General features: G+C 38.8%; 1 protein-coding gene across 3 annotated transcripts in view; it reads left to right on the forward strand.

The window, feature by feature from the left end:
- The window catches only part of LOC144195376 (BDNF/NT-3 growth factors receptor-like), a 49,818-nt gene extending 37,934 nt beyond the window's left edge, over positions 1–11,884 (forward strand). For 2 of the 3 annotated variants that reach the window (XM_077714970.1, XM_077714972.1), the window contains 4 exons: positions 85–240; positions 441–531; positions 9,433–9,591; positions 11,699–11,884. In XM_077714970.1, coding sequence (XP_077571096.1) covers positions 85–240; positions 441–531; positions 9,433–9,591; positions 11,699–11,884 — 592 coding nt within the window. The remainder of the gene's footprint in view (positions 1–84; positions 241–440; positions 532–9,432; positions 9,592–11,698) is intronic. The other variant, XM_077714971.1, reaches the window with a different exon arrangement.
- Positions 11,885–14,546: the final 2,662 nt, after the last annotated feature.

Here is a 14,546-nt window from a genome sequence, read left to right on the forward strand (position 1 = left end):
AAATGAATCCTGTTTGCATTTTGTGCCCAGATAAGCATGACCAACATTAACCTAACAAAGCTTTCTACCCACCACTCAATTTAGGGCTCATGGTCCAGATGCTGTTCTCATGTCAGAAGGCCAGACCACCAGACCAGTAGAGCTGACTCCGTCGCAGATGTTGCATATTGCCCAGCAGATAGCGTCCGGAATGGTCTACTTGGCCTCACAGCACTTTGTGCACCGCGACCTTGCCACCAGGTACATCACCTATCCCATAACTTTATAAGTCAATTTCCATCAATTGAAGTTTAAAATGTATAACAAATTAATTAAAGTCATCTCAATTTACTGTTGAAATGGAAAAATTTCCCTTCAATTTCCCAAGCCTCAAATGAGTACTCGACTATATTCCAAATGCGCTGTTTCTGGGCTGACGTGTTTTGCAAACTGTCCAACAGGAACTGCCTGGTGGGCGAGAACCTGCTGGTGAAGATCGGAGACTTTGGAATGTCCAGAGATGTCTACAGTACTGACTACTACAGGGTAGGTGTATGTGTCCAACTTTATAGTTTTTACACTTTTTGCCTTATACCCGCCCTCCCTGGTGCATGAGGCCATCTATGCTCCCCAAACCTGCATGGGCATGACTGATGAACTCCAACAGAGGTACATTAAGAATCTATATTTAAGTGCAGTGCAGTGTTACATGGTAACTCAGTTTTGTTAATATGGATAAAAGACTTATTTTCCCTACGAAATCCAAGAACATTGATGAAAATCTGCGATTTCAAAAATGTAAAAAAAATCTTTGTTATTTATCAAAGATTTGTTTCTGTTATGCTACTATATTTTGATTTTAGCCGTATTGGTGGTACTTATTGTGGTGGTACTTGCTTTAAAAACATTCATTTAGACTAGTAACTTAAACCAATCACATCATTATCATCATATCAAATAAATAAATATGTAATTAATAAAAAAAATAAGATTCCAGATACACCATGTGATTCTAATCATGTACACAACTAATCAGCTTCAAAATTCTCTTTTAAATCCCCAAAACGTTGTTAGAATTAAACGTGAGATCTGTTTTGCGAGAACTAAAAGGTGCACAAATACCAGATTCCCCTCTGACTTTCTTTTGTATCCTCTGACAGCAAACTAGCGTTCCCCACAAATCTCCCAGCGTCATCCTCCTGTTTCCCCCCACTCGCCTCGCATGCCCTCGTCGCCTCAATAGAACTACGTGTGCTGAAGCTGTAGCCATAGCAACGCACAAAGGCAGCGCCGATGAGCCGCTGAGTTGTATCCAACGTTTTCTGGGAAGAAAAGTAATCAGGGAACTTGTGTTTAGTATGCTTGAAGCAGCACTGGAGATGGCAGAGGAGGGTGGTATGCGAAAGGGGGGGAGGTGGGAGGAGAGAGGAGGAAGGGGGGGGGGGGCAGCTAAAGGAAGGGACAGCTACGCTTTGAACGCTGAAAGAGATGAAAACCAGAAACAAATATACACCAGCTGAGAAAGCAGTCAAAGATGGGAAGATAAAGAATCAGATGGGGGCGTTGTTGAACACGGGAGAGAACAAAAATAAATGCATCCATCACAAATGACAGAAGGGATGGCGACGTTAGAAGAGATGAAAAGAATTAACTTGTGGTTCGCCATCGAGGAGATTCAGTAAGACGTGTGTGTGGGGGAAGCGTGCTCGGCCTGGTGCTTACGTCAGACAGAAGTCAAAATGAGTCATAAAGGAATCATCCCTCAACGTGTGTGCGCTTGTGCGTGTATGGGAGGAAATAGAAGGAAAAGCGTAGGACTGACGAAGCCCTTTTAACGTCACAGCATCCGCTTACACAAGAACCTGGCACTTGCTTTCAATACTTCCATTCTCACCTTTATTCACTCCTTCTTTCAACATGGTGCTGGAACGTCATGAGTTTCAGACCTACTGTAGATGCTTTTCTATCGTCTATACAGAGACTTTTATTAGATAGTGTGACAAGCGCACATATTTCATATACATTTAGGGCTGTTATGATTGTTCTTTTACTTTATTGTGTTTTCTTTCTTGGCCACACAATGTTGAAGAAAGATTTAAAGCGTTTCAATCTTGGTCCTTAAAGTAGGTTTATTTTCTAGCAGTCTACTTTTAACTTGTCTGTTTAAGTGGGTTTATATGAATCAGGTTTAAATTAGCAAAACCATTTACGGTAGTCGAACGTTTAACATTTAGAAGATTAATTGGTGGTTTTATTTAAACATGATGGATCTTTGTGGGATTTTGAGGTCTTTGCGTGTAGCCAGCAACAGTCTTAGAAGATTTAAAGATGAATTAGAACAACTGTTACTTTCCTTAGATTTATTAATATTGATATACACCTACCAATCACATGCATTATAACCTCACCTAGATGAAATGACTCAGCCAATCCAATGATTTATCCTGAGCGAATAATAAGGTGTAACGTTTAAGAGGTAATATTAATTCAAATATGCTAAATTGTTCATTTGTGTGTCTGTATAATTTAGATTTCTGTCTTGTTTTTATTGTTAAAATGATTAAAAATCCATTCACACTAAAAAAAATGAATAATATTTTATTACTTTAAGTTATTATCATTATTGTGCAGTCAAGGCTGTTATATCTGTTTTTTTTATAAAAGCAATTAATGATTGAAATATAAATAAATCCCAAAACAAAGGGTTTCCTATCAAGCATTTGCCCTTTATATGGCATAATGCATAAAATAAGCAGTAAAATGAAATTCCTGTTGTGATTGTATTGCCTATTTTTACCAACAAAACCCACTCCTTTTTCTCTTTTTTTAAATAAGGCCAAAAAACTGCATTTTAATGAGGATGAGAAGCAACCCTTCCAAATAAGAGCACATAATGCTTTCACACGCCCGACACATTTCCACCAGGCTGATTCTTAAATGCGCGCAAAGCAAACATTTTTACAAAGCTCATTGAGATTCGACTAATTATGTTTGTTGTTTTATCTACTGTATGTTAATTGTGTATGGTTGCTTTTAATTGGCAGATTTATTCTCATTAAAATTGTGTATTCTATTTTGGACAGGCCATTATGTACTCCAACTTAAAATAATCACAGTATCCATTTATGAATCAGGAGAGTGACTTCTTTTCTTTTCTGGAGGAGAAAAAGAAACAAACACACACAAACGATTGCAGTAATTTAAATAAATAAATAAATAAAAATCACTTTGGTTTCCGTGGCAACACGAACAACAAGGCCAATTAAGGTCTTTCTGTATCAAAGCGAGGGTGGAGTTCATCACACGAGTCCTACCCGCACCATATTTTTCCAGTGGCTTAATTTTTTTATTGGCCTTGTTGCCATGGATACTACAGCCTGCAGGTGATTGCCACTGAGTGACAAGAATCTCCTCCAATGTTCTGTTTGATCCCTTTTTTTTACTTCAATCCTTCCTCAAACACTTAGACAGATACAAGGATAAATATTCATTATTCCAGGGAGAGAGAGGGAGAAGGATAGAGAGAGAGGGGCTTGTTTACATGGTGACATGTCCAAATCAACAAAAAAAGTCGACTCTGCTTTCCTTTCAGACGACGAATTCTGCATGAAAATGGAGTATTAATGCAGTATTCATGTAGTGCAGTATGGGGTAGTGGAGTTTTAGTTTCAGTTTCACAACTGATATACCCAGATTCTTGAAAATATTCTCTTCAGCTCAGGTGGCCTGTCTGTAAAATCGACATTGTTTTTCAACAGGCGGCCCGTTGGACGAGTGGTTAGGGCAGCGGCCTCGCAATTCTGAGATCGAGGGTTCAATTGCAGATAGGTTTCAATCTTCCTGTGTGGAGTTTGTATATTTTCCCCAAGGTTGAGTGGGCTTTCCCAGGGTCATCCGGTTTCCTCCTATATCACAAAAACATGCATGGTAGACTGGTTGAACACCTTAAATTGGCCCTAGGTATGAGTGTGAACATGAATGGTTGTCTGTCACCTTGTGCCCTGCGATTGGCTGGCCTCCAATTCAGGGTGTCCCCCGCCTGGTGCTCAGAGTCAGCTGGGATAGGCTCAAGCACCCCTCGCGACTTGCATGAGGATAAGCATGAAGGAATGTTTTTCAAGCAGCCAAATTCTAAATTCAGTCTGTCGGATTTGTATTTGGACAAACGGAATGTAAGAATTACTACTTACACTGGAATAGAAAATATGAACGTGATAGCAAATATCAATTTTTGTTGCTGCCCAAGAAAACAGAACTGTCTCAAACTATTTTATATTTTATACAAAAGTGGGTCCCCAGATGACAAGTGTTAAAACCTTCTGCTCTCTTCCCAGAGCTGTGGTGTTGGGGATTGCGTTGTAAGAAATAATTGCACCAAGATAAAGATTCTCCTTGGAACATTTATCTGAACTAAGCAGGGCCGAAACACTCACACAATGAATTGCAGTGCTGAGCTCTTCGGTGGAGTGATCTCTTGCGATGAACTGCAGACAAATGTGTGTATTTTGATGGAATTTGCTCCCATCCACAAGCAGAAGAGGTTGTTAAGGTTACATTGCTTTTCAGGTGTCTGGATATTTACGTGAGAAGGATGCAAAAAATACAATCGTTGCAAAGGTGTCAAAGGACGGCCCCAAGTTATTCCCCGTAATGTTGCGCTCGACACCGTAGAAGTACAACGAAAGATCTTTTCTGGGCTTTTTTCCCCATGTGTACCATGTTGGTAATACATGTTTCAGGGAAAAGCACACTTAAAGAAAATCGGGGAAGGATCAAGTTAGGATTTGATATCTGTGTCTTTAAAGTAGTGTTTTTTTTCTGCCAAAATGGCTGCACAGTAGGCTTGCCACTTAGTTGGTCTGTTATAGGGCATTGGTCTATCTGCCTCCATAGTTCTACTTTCTCCACATATTAATCTTTGTCATTTTTTTTCTGTTGCTGTTCATGAAGTGTGATCACTCAAGTGGGCTTTGTCTCACACCAGAAAGTATTGATAGCTCTGAAAAGTGTTGATGTTTTTCAAATTACATACTCGGATAGTATGTCATTTTAGCCCTAGAGCTAGTAAATCCCGGGTCCGTATATTAGAGTTCTCAACTTTGGGGCCAATTGAGGTTCTTAGGACAAGGATGTGCAGCTCCTGACTTGAGTGTGCTATTTGTGTGGCAAATGTATATATTATTTTTTCTCATGCATTTAATTTTGTTCCTTTATTGGAATTCAAGTCTCTTAGGAAGAACCTGGATTGAGGTAGCAATGTTAGTCACTGCCCTCCTGTGCTCCCAGCGCTATGGGTGGAGGGAGGAGGTGAGTGTTGGCGGGCGTGCTGGAGTGGCCGTGCGCTCCCTCACTCATTTCCCGAAGGGTGGTTGGGGGCATCTCGGATAGGCGCGGAGAGTGCTCTACTGAGCACAGCTGCGGATGGATGGCTATCTGGATTACCCTGTTCTCCCGTGCAGCAGTCTCATTTTCTGCAGGAGTAACACGTTAAAATGGGAATTCGGGTGACAAGGTGTCACATATAGTTGGATGTTGGTTAATTAATACACGCTACCATACTCAAATTACTTCTACAAGTTCACATTCTTATCCAAACATATCTCCCTCGTCCTTTCCTTTTGTAACTAGCTATCCCCTCCCCTCAATAGTTTGCCTTTTATTCAAAATAAACAATAGAGAAATGTGTTGTGTTACACTAATTGTTTGAATGGGCCAAATAGTAATTACAGTGCATTTATAAAAAAACAGTGGCAATTGTCACCATTGGCTTTCCAGCTGAAGTACAGTAGAGAGGCTGAAAAGCTACGCTTCCATTGCAAGAGTTTGTTTTTTTTACCTGTCCTGTAAAGCGCTATAAAATGCATTTATGACCGTGAAGAGGTTTGTTGAAACCGTCACAGTTGCCCTGAGCGCTTTACAGTGGCTCACATTCACGAATTCATGCACAAAGTCAAACACCAGTGGGTGGTGCTGCTGCCATGCCCCCCTGGGAGCAATTTGGGCTTCAATGTCTTGCCCAAGGACAGTTTGACCCGCGGTCTGTGGTCAGCTGAACTAACCAATTGGAACTGCTGACCCTTTGTAGAACCTGCTCAGTTGTGCGCTGCCTGTCCCGACAGCAGTTTGTGGCTTGAGAATCAGAAGCCACGCTTCCTGTCACTTAACCTGTATACCAAATGTTGTCTGGAGAATAAGCATTATTATATCCCTCCTTGATTGAAAATGTATTTTGGCATCATAACAATCTCCAATTTTCCAAAACTTCAATTATCACATCCAGTAAATGGCATGTTTGTCTCAATCTGATCTGATTTTCTATAATTAGTTCATTCATTAAGTCTTTATTATCCTTTAAATGACACTTAATCCCTAAATCTGCATTTCCCGGGTCTTTAATGCTACAAAACACAGTAAACAAACATGAATGCTTTAGTTAACAAATTGGTAATACGAGTTTTAGCGTATAAGAATGAAGAAACTAAGCCAGGAGACCAACCTAGACTTGAGACAAGGTCGGTGGACTCAGAGATTGTTTTTATTTTTTCACAAACTGATGGTTCCATTTCCCGTCTGCCATTGCGTTAGCAATTTCCCAATGATGTGTGATGCATTAAAAAAGAAGTAGTATACTGTATAGGCACACAAGTTTAAAGGTTTCTAACCGTAAATCAGCTCAGTCCACTTTCCCTCTGCTCGTAATAGACAAGCCAAATATTAAAATAAAAGGCAACCATAACAAACATTTAAAGAAGGTGCCCGAGCACTTGAGCTATTAATATTTCAGACCTTTAGGGGAAATGATCAGCCATGATGAATAAAACAAAACATCTAATGGCTATGACCAAGTTGAACACGTAAGTGAATCAAACATGTTAAAGAACAAGTCTAGGAGATTAAATGCAGCATCCACTAGGAAAAGTATATTCAGATGGTTTGCTGGAAAACAAATGATTGCATTGCGTTGCGTTTATACCAAAAGTAGACCGTGGATAACAGCTGAATGGCTGCTGGTTTAAACCATCAAACAGAGAAGCATAGTATAAAAATGCTCCGTATTCAGATGAGATGAAAAAAACAACAACAACAGAAATGCATACTTGACAGGAGGCAAAAGAAGAAAGGTTTGCTTGCAAAGACTTAGCACTCCAGAGATGGAGGCGGAACGTGATGGCTATCTATGTGACCGTCCACATTTTATGACGCCATTAAATAAGCCGCTGACTAGCGCAGAAACGGGCCAAGTGCGGCGCGCAAGCCATTAATAACGGACATAAACCTCGGAAAATGGACTGTCCTATCTGCGGGGCGCGACGGAGCGAGGATCGCCGGCGAGATTCATGTTCGCCCAAAGCAATAGAGGAGTCGCCTCGTACGAGAAGAAGTTTAATACACTTTTGTGTGGATTGAAGAGGAAGAAAGACTTGAGCGACATCTGCATATTAAAGCAGACACTCAAAGAAATACATTCTTTCATACTGTGTGGATAGACTAAATAAAGATTGTAAACTTTTACATTAGTTTTAATAAGGCGTGCAACATTTATGCATTACAGCAAAACATGCAATACTTTGCTGCAGCCCCAATGTACGTTATTTAAAGGCATGACTATGATAGAATATCAAGATCTGCTTTTTATACTTGTTTTTCTTTTATATTTAGGACCATGATTTATAATTATTGCATTACTGTGTTTTAGTACAGTTTTCTAGTAAATATTTCTCTAGCTGTTTTACTTATAAATCGTGTAATATTGTCATATGTTGGACTTGTATTTATTTACTGTGTTATTTTGCGGTTACTTCCAAAATGCTATTTACATACATTGGGAAGTATGAAGTAGTTTACAGTTGTAAACACTTACAGTAGGTGATAACATAACATTGTTTCAATGTAATGTTAGCGATAAAAGGAAATCAAAGGGGTCGGTGTGATAGAATAGTGTTTGGAATGTCTGCCATCCTGTTTCAGATGAGTTCTGTTTTGGAGTTGCCTAAATGAGGGAAAGCACAATTGACAATGGATGGATGCAAATCAAAGCTATCACCAGACCAATTACTTGTTTGTCCCAATTGACAGGGATAATGATGGAAAAGAATCAACCTGACTTGGAATTTGTCACATTTGCATAACATTTGCATTTGACATAAATGACATTTGCCTTTAGTGCTGACTGCTATGCACATTTTGCTTTACGGTTAAGACATCATGTGTTCATGTGCGAGTCTCCCCAGCTGGAATTTGCACAATATTCTGGTTTCAGGCCATATTCCCAAAGCATTGCTTCACTGAAGACTCAAAATTAGGAACTATTGCAGTCAATTCCATGCAGTCAGTAAAAAAAAAAAAAAAAAAAAGATTAGTGTGATCCCAGTTATCGGAATGACAACTGCTCCTATGAGACAGGCCTTTTTCCAAAAGCAAAGATTTTCTTCAAAGCCTGGTTTGTAAGTACGGTAGTTAATGAAAAGAGCAAAAAAAATCCTTTTAGGTTGAGATTAGGAGCTAATTGCTACCCATGTCTTGGTGGCTTTGCTTTGGGCTGTCATCAGTGACAGTAAGTCAAAATGTGATGATTTACCCTGATAACCTGTGACAGGCCAATGAAATTGCAATTAACTCAAATATTTATATGAGATGCACACACATCTCTAATTATATTTGCGATATATGTATTGGCATAACAGTTTTTCCTGCATGTGCCAATCATCCGGTCCACTGGTATCTACTTTTATTGTCAGTCATCTTCTCAAAACATCCCGTTTGTAATCAATGTTACTGACATTCGGTTTATCAAAGAGGAGGAAGAGCTTGCCTTTTTGGTGCGATGTTTGTCAGTGGAGCAGAAAAGCATGTTTTGATGGACACTTATACTGACAGATGGAGATTATAGATACAAATATGACCCCAGTAAATTTCACGTTCTTCATTTGTTATTTGGTCATTTAATTTGATCAAGGTATGCAAGAGAACACAGTAAATCCCAAATGAAATCAAGTCATAAAACATCAGAATGGATCAGGTTGTGACCGTATAAAAAATAACTAGTTGATTGATATGCTCAAAAATATATATTGATGCGTTAATGCAAATCTTATAAGGAGGCTAAATGATATTATATATTATATTTCTAATCCATCTTCTGCAAAAGAAATGGATTGCTTTCATTGCACAACGACAACATTTTTTGTGCTAGACTGAGAGTTAGGTGAGTTCAATTTATGTACTTTGCCAGTTTTGTAATAATCGCAGAGAGTCAAATTCCACTTACTTGCGAGTCTCAATAAGTACTTTGCCGAAATGAAATGTCTGCAGCCTTGTTGAAAATGCACCCATCCGCTTGATATATCCCCATTTGAATTGATATGTGTGCAAATTTTTCCAACTCCTTCAATCTGCGTGTCATTTTCTCCACATCTCATCATACAATTTTCTCGTCCGTCTCTGTGCTCTAAGGTGGGAGGTCACACCATGTTGCCAATCCGCTGGATGCCCCCCGAGAGTATCATGTACAGGAAGTTCACCACGGAGAGTGATGTATGGAGTCTGGGTGTGGTTCTCTGGGAGATCTTCACCTACGGCAAACAGCCCTGGTACCAGCTCTCCAATAACGAGGTACGCTACATCACCCTTAATGCGTGTTTTGGACAGAAATAAGTGGGAATCAATACCAAAAGTAATGAACTGTAATTTGTGGAAAATGCTTGATGGGTGATTCAAGAACTTGATGGATTTTATTCACATAATTTGCCCAAATTAAACCCTGACAGTTTTGATGATAGAGTTACATTTATAAATGTTCTTTAATTATCTAGGGAAAGCTTACTTGTGCACTAATTCTAGTGGTTATGATGAAGAAAAAAAACTAATGCTTTTCCAACACATAAAAGCTTCTGTGCAATAGTCTTTAATTTTTTGAGTTTTTATATATATATATATATATATATATATATATATATATATATATATATATATATATATATATATATATATATATATATATATATATATATATATATATATATATATATATATATATATATATATATATATATATATATATATATATATATATATATATATATATATATATATATATATATATATATATATATATATATATATATATATATATATATATATATATAAACTCAAAAAAATATGTATGTAAATGTGTATATATGTTTATATGTATATATGTAAATATATAAACTAACACAAGCACTTCTAACTCAATTTACAGCATTAAAGATATACCATATGTTTTTAAGATTTTTTTTTTTGCCACAAATACCACAACACATACTCCTGGCCAGGCAGTGAAAGTTATTATCAGTTCTATGTTGAGTGCAGTTTGAGTATAATAAAAGTGCTTTTGTATAATTAGACTTATCCATTAACACAGTTATTGTGGCACGGTCAACAGGCACATAAGCTGTTGAAGGGAAATAGTCTAATTTGAATGCAATGGTTGTGCTGTTATTCATTTTGTCCTTTAAGGTTGGTTTGATACTTTGATTAGCTCACTCTAGTTTCCCTCTCACACTTTTCACAACTTTCTCTGGCACACAATCCCATGTAGACATAAGCCGAAATGGGAACAGGAAATTTTACAAAAGTGCTCTTATCACATGCTCACATGTTCAGTTTAAAACGACGGCACAGCACATAGAGATTCTTTTAAATATTTAATGGGACTTACAAGTCTCCCTTTTCCCAGGCCTTGACCCAGTTTCAGGGAAAGGCTGTCATCTCGACCCCTTTCTCCTGGCCTTCAACACTTGTGACCTCTCAAGTCATTTTCTTTTATTTGGCAAGTCACTCTGGTTACATCCATGTTAAACCTTTGGGTTTACGTATCGACTTCCATCCAGACCTAGTGACCTCAAAAAGATAGGAAGAGATGAGATTTCCAATGTCACGCGGATCAAAATATTGACTTTGCAAAGACAATATTACAGTAATAATTAGGGATGTACCGATACTGACTATTTTCCCCTTCCGATCCAATCCAATTTTTCTCAAAATCGTTTTCTCCCGATACCGATCCAGTTCCGATCAGTTGCTCTTATTTTTAGTCCTTTAACAATAATGCAAAATATAATGTAACCATCAAATAATAGTTCACACTGTTTGTATAAAAGTCAAGAAATAATCTGTTTACAAATATTACTTAATGCTCAGTTGCTCATTACATTGACATATTGTATAGTATTTGCCTACTAGTTATATTTATAGAAGACAAATAGCAAAATGGTACTAAAACACCCACAACTACTGGATCAAATCTAATTTTGTGACCCAAGTCGATACTATCCCATACTCCAAAAAATATTCATACCAGGTGGCGCGACTGTTTGGTATTTTTGGATTGAAAGTGTCAGAGAGGTACATTATTCATCTAACTACGAGATAGCAAGTAACGCAAGTGGTTGCCACGACTCTGGAACTAGACGGTGGTGCCGTACGAGGTGAAGAGCCTCTCAAAGCTTCCTTTGAAGAATTTTACCTCGTACTCGCAGCAAGTGGCGACGTCTAATCCGTGTGCTTGTCACTTCCGTTTGCGTCAGACTTCACCTCCCGGGTTAATAATTTATGGACGCTGACATTTTTTTGTCGCCGCTTCTGTGCCGCGTGGCGAAGTGTCGCTTTCATCACTCGGGAGAGCCGGCGTTCACTTTGTGTTTTTGCGTCTCCCATCGCCCTACCCTGCTTTCCTCAGGTGATCGAGTGTATCACCCAGGGCAGGGTGCTGCAGCGCCCCAGGACCTGCCCCAAAGAGGTGTATGACCTTATGCTTGGGTGCTGGCAGAGGGAGCCCCATATGAGACTCAACATTAAGGAGATCCACGGCCTGCTTCTCAACCTGGCAAAAGCATCGCCGGTCTACCTGGATATACTGGGATGAGCGCGCCGGTGAGCGCAACACGTCTCTCGCTGTACAGGATGCAAAAATAACTTTTAAAAGGCAATCAAAAAAGAAAAGAAAATTCCGTATATGCCTATTTTCCCCTCTTCCTCTTCGGATTTTTTCCCTCCAAAAAGAGGGGAAAGCTCCATTTGGAACGCTTTGCTGGATTTAACAGAATGACTCATTTCAACTGGGAATGCTTCTTGGAACTTTTCCATGTAAATATGAAACTGTAGGAAGGTTGTCTTTTTTTTCCAGAGGATTTGGCTCAGTGTTATTTTGAGCCCCTAATGAGTCTGTGCACCTCCTCCGCTCCATTCCATAAACACACTTACATTCCCCTCAAAATTCTGATTAGATTAGATTAGAACTTTATTTCATCCCGTATTCAGAAAATGTCCTTGGTTGCAGTAGCAAGACAGACACAAGACACCCAAGACATTGTAGAACTAGTTAAAAAAAATTGGAGCCACACACTGGAAGTCCACAAGGTGAGGACCTTCTGCAAAATAAGATTGAGGTTACCGCACAGTCCCTTAATAGTCTGGAGGTTTTAAAGATCATCTTTCTTGCCTAAATCCTCCCAAGTTTCATTAAATTCACTAAATTTAAGAAAGACTGATGAAGGACGGACATGCGAACAAATTCCCTAGACCAAATATCGGCAAATGAAATTGTAAATATTAATAAGATATTTATTTATATCTATATCATTTTAAATAATTGCTTTTCTCATGAATCCCTACACAAACTACAGAACACTCGCCTTCTTTTTCCTACAGTGTACAATTTCTTATCATTTTAACAATGTTTTTTAAATGTTCTATTCCAATTAGGAAGACCATTAGGCAGCAAATTAGTATGACTCATCCAAAATGGGTGGACGTTTGATTGCAAACACATAAATGCTCCTTCTTTAAAATGCATGACTCAACTGCCAGGCTTGCTACGTATACATTTTGTGACAACATCATTTTTAATAGAAAGTAACATGATGACCGCTCAAAAGCTGCCCCGCACCCACACTTTACAAAGGAACAGATGCTTCACTTCTGTCAGTGTCGGGGGTCAATTGATTGAGACAGCTATCGGGGTTAAAGGGGTTCTTGTAAAAGAGAGTGGGGGGCTTCAATTGAGACAAAGTTCGACATCAGTGGCTTGCTTCTTGACTTTGGAAAATGGACTGGTGATAAGTCTTATCAAGTCACTAAAGCTGATATTATTGTTATTTAAAAGTGGATGTACTAACCACAACATCTTACTGTAGAATCAGATACCTCACATATTTTTTAAACCATTTCAATATTATTTAACAATATATGCTACCAATTTTTACTTCAAAATGCAATTAACTTCTTAACTCTTTTTCTCCTCACTTCCTTTTGCCTTTCACAAGATATCATAACCTGAGTAGGCGGACTAACATTTTCTGGTCAAATTAAGCTCAATTGCTATTCATATTCCTCTCACAATACACTTTTTCAACTTAGAAATTTACCAAATCCCAATCTATAGTAGACCGCAAAATTAATGTTTATATCTTCTTGCCACGGCCACATTTAAACATTTTACACCTTATTTTACCCGTGTAAAATTACCAACTACTTTGTATTTTCCTGTCTAACAGAGCTCCCGATCTCCGAGCGGTAAAATGTGGGGTGAGATATGCGGCAGGTGCGGTTCTTCTGGTCAACTCCTATTAAATGCCCAGGCCTCTTAGCACTCAGACATGCTTGAAAATCGTGTGTGTGCACCAGGGTGTGTGTGTGTTACACCAACTGTTTACCTTCTCCTGCCGTCCTTCCATCCTTACACACACACACACACATACCCTCCGATAGACACTCACGACAGTCCGAGGAGGAAATTGAATTGTGCATGTTTTATTATTTGAGCGCTGCAGTCCTCTGTAATGGTGTAATGTATATTTCATTACGGGGCTTAATGGGCTCCATTAGCGCGGGCCTCCTTGCAGACATTCAAGACTTATTGTTTTATGGCACAGAGGGAAAAGGGGGAAAGGACGGCCGAGAGGGATGAGGACATGTGCTGGGGGGGAATGGAGTGTGGAGTCAAGGGCTTGGGAGGAAAAGGTTGACGGCAAGATGCTGGAGTGGTACAGTAAGGGTGGATGTCCTTGCAGTATAGTGAGGTCCTTGGGGACTCGGTGAAAGTGGACATCCATCATTTCACAATGTGTGCACCAGGAGTGAGGAAGGGATCTTTGTTTATTTTTTTCCCCCCACTATTGTTTGTTGCCTCTGGAGTTCATTTAATGACAAAATTGGAGGAGTTTGAGATACAGCAAAACCCTGCTATTGGCGCAGGATAGTGTCCATACAATGCCAGTATTTAGAGGTAAAATGATGTATATACAGAATATCACAACTTTTGTCACAAAAACTTTTTGGGGGAGGATTGGTAACTATACCCTAAAAAATAGGGCTTTTGTTGGTCAAAAATATACTTTAAGTCACACTTAAGTTTTAGTTGCAAGCACGGCCAAACTATGAAAAATTAAGTTTGACATATAGTCCAGAAAATACAGTAGTATTTTTTTTCAATTGTTGAATAAAGTGTGCACTTTCTGGTTATGCACATGTGAGGTGGATTTTCCTTGACATCCACTAATAAACCCTGCTAAAATTAAAATGTTCCT

This window comes from Stigmatopora nigra, chromosome 4 (assembly GCF_051989575.1).
Source record: "Stigmatopora nigra isolate UIUO_SnigA chromosome 4, RoL_Snig_1.1, whole genome shotgun sequence".
Taxonomy (NCBI): domain Eukaryota; kingdom Metazoa; phylum Chordata; class Actinopteri; order Syngnathiformes; family Syngnathidae; genus Stigmatopora; species Stigmatopora nigra.